Source organism: Bidens hawaiensis, unplaced genomic scaffold (assembly GCF_021521415.1).
Source record: "Bidens hawaiensis isolate Kalapana, Puna unplaced genomic scaffold, B.hawaiensis_p1.1 tig00022875_1, whole genome shotgun sequence".
Classification (NCBI taxonomy): domain Eukaryota; kingdom Viridiplantae; phylum Streptophyta; class Magnoliopsida; order Asterales; family Asteraceae; genus Bidens; species Bidens hawaiensis.
In genome coordinates this window covers 10,344-13,021 of record NW_027493569.1, presented here as the reverse complement: position 1 = coordinate 13,021, position 2,678 = coordinate 10,344, and the positions used below count along the sequence as shown (strand labels likewise).

The 2,678-nt window shown below is 38.9% G+C and overlaps 1 protein-coding gene across 1 annotated transcript; it reads left to right on the top strand.

Annotated features, from left to right (window-relative positions):
- Window positions 1–207: 207 nt before the first annotated feature.
- Window positions 208–2,028, top strand: LOC143566366 (uncharacterized). Its single transcript, XM_077053092.1, has 3 exons — window positions 208–239; window positions 330–930; window positions 1,023–2,028. The coding sequence occupies exons 2-3, from the start codon at window positions 351–353 to the stop codon at window positions 1,955–1,957; spliced, it is 1,515 nt and encodes a 504-aa protein (XP_076909207.1). The 5' UTR covers window positions 208–239; window positions 330–350; the 3' UTR covers window positions 1,958–2,028.
- The last annotated feature ends 650 nt before the right edge of the window (window positions 2,029–2,678 follow it).

Here is a 2,678-nt window from a genome sequence, read left to right as displayed (position 1 = left end):
GTGGGCTGCGCCGGTAGATTATTATTAATCCACCTTTTCCGTAAATCATTCTCTTGTCTTCTTACTATTTGTTCAAGCTTCTTACATTAGAATGCCATTATTATTATTATTAATATTATTATGGTATAATGTGTTTGTTTTGTAGACGCAAAATTGTGATTAATTTGTCAACGCCGATGCTTTATAACCCACCACCCGCCGCCGGATATTTCAACTTTGACAGCCTTATTGTTTATTGGGTAATTGCTTCTCCATTTTATTTAAATTGGGTATTTTTTGGTTTTAATTAATTGCTGAATTTTGGTTCATTTTAATGATTTTGATTTTAGGGTTTTGTGAGAAATTAAGAAATGGAATTGGGTGGTAAATCAGTGGATGAAGTGTTGGAGGAGATAATGAGGATTCACAGGTCACTTCCTCCACGGCCTTCAATTGATGACGTCGAAGGCGCCAGGATATTAATTCGGAACCTGGAGACCGAAGAACAGGCGAAAATCGAAGCGATTGCCCGCCAAAAGAAGCGGAACGATGTCCCAGATGAGCTGTTTAATGTGTTGGTGGAGATGCAGAAGTGTTTTGTGAGGTTTCAGACCGAAGAGCAGAAGAGGGAAGCGGTTAAATTGCTGGATCTTGAACACACCCACCAAGTGTTTGATGAAATGATTCTGAGAGCTTCCAGCTGTTGTGGGGACCGGAATGGGCAGTCGGGTGGTTCGGCTTCGGCGAGTTTGTCGAGTTATGCTTCACCGAGTACGGTCAGTGTGGTTTCGAAGCCGGTTTCGAGTTTGTATTTTGAGAAAGAGGCGGTGAAGACGTCTGAGTTGGTTACTAGAGATGATAGTTATGTGAGCAAGTCGAAATCGGTATTCAATGGTGATGTTTTAAAGCCCAAAATTGTTGATTCCACATTGAAACCTGTAATAGCTTCCGGTGAGTTTCGAAATGGATTCGCTTATTGTCTTGTTATAATTATAATGATTATTACCTTGAAGTTTGACTGAATTGATGGTTATAATTTGTAGGTCAAGATGATTCAAAATTGAATTTTATGAAGCTTGCGAGTTTGATTGAAGTGTCATCGAAGAAAGGAACTAAAGATCTGAATCTTCGGTCCAAATTGATGGACCAGATTGAATGGCTTCCGGATTCAATCGGGAAGTTATCAACTTTAATCACACTAGATCTATCAGAAAACCGTCTTGTCACATTACCGTCTTCCATTTCAGGCATTTCATCATTGACAAAACTCGATTTACATTCCAACAAAATCGTTGAACTCCCAGAATCTATAGGCGATCTACTCAGTTTAATCTATCTTGATCTTCGCGCGAACCAGTTGTCAGCTCTTCCAGCTAGTTTAAGCAGATTGGTCCGTCTTCAAGAGCTTGATTTGAGTTCAAACAACCTCTCGGTTCTCCCAGAATCAATCGGTTCACTTGTGAATCTACAAAAGCTCAACATTGAAACCAATAATATTGAAGAAATCCCACATATTATTGGTCATTGTGTATCACTCAAAGAGCTCCTTGCAGACTACAACAAACTTAAAGCTTTACCAGAAGCTATTGGAAAACTTGAGTTGCTAGAAACGTTATCGGTTCGGTACAATAACATTAGCAGGCTTCCAACTACCATGTCATCATTGACAAATATAAAAGAGCTTGATTTAAGTTTCAATGAGCTTGAATCCGTATCTGAAAGCCTATGTTTTGCTACCACTCTTGTCAAAATCAACATCAGCAACAACTTTGCTGACCTAAGATCCCTACCAAGATCCATTGGGAATCTTGAAGAACTTGATATGAGCAACAATCAAATAAGAGTTCTTCCTGATTCATTCAGAATGTTGTCAAAGTTACAAGTTTTAAAAACCGAAGGGAACCCTTTGGAAATACCCCCTAGAGACGTTCTTGATCAAGGCGCTCGGGTGAGTTTTCATTTTCATTATTTTGCATAATATGATTACAAACTTTGTTTCTCGGTATTCAAGTTAACTAATTTAAGTGATTTATGGTTTTCTTTTTCAGGCGGTTGTACAGTACATTGAAGAGGTAGGTCCCAGCAGAGCCCAGTTGGACCCGCAAGACTCACCCGCATGTTCAACCCATCGCAATGTTAATGATAGATAAAAATAAACTTACTTTATGCACAGTGAGGCTGCAACAGTATCTGTGTGGAGAACAGATCCCGTTTCCTGCTACAAGAATAACGACCCGTCATTTTCCTAGATGCCTAACCGCCCTTCGCCTTATATACGGTTCAACAACCTGAGACATCCTATGTTGTTTGGACTTGTTTCGGGATCCCAATGCTCTCCATTGTTACTTACAAATATATAGCATTCATCACAGTCGCCAACATTCTGACACGTTTTTTTCAAAATTGCAAATTAGCCTTACTATAAAAATTATAGATTTACTAACAAAAGAGTGACTGAAGTTTTACCCAATGTAATCAGCAGATGAACGATCGAAACCACTACTTGTGGCTTATGAGGCTCCAAGGAAGATGTTTCCTCCACCAACTATGACTACCAAAAATCATAGTAGGAAAAAATAGTATACATGATTATTCAATATCATATAACCAGTTTAAAAACACGCATCTAAACACCCCTTAAATTATACAAAAAAATGGTACCTCAATGCCAAGGCGAGTGACATCACCAACTTCTCTTG

Bases quoted from the DNA above. Each gene is read 5' to 3' on its own strand.
- LOC143566366 (XM_077053092.1), top strand. From the start codon at position 351: ATGGAATTGGGTGGTAAATCAGTGGATGAAGTGTTGGAGGAGATAATG. The intron at 931-1,022 runs GTGAGTTTCGAA...TATAATTTGTAG, and splicing joins GAAACCTGTAATAGCTTCCG to GTCAAGATGATTCAAAATTG.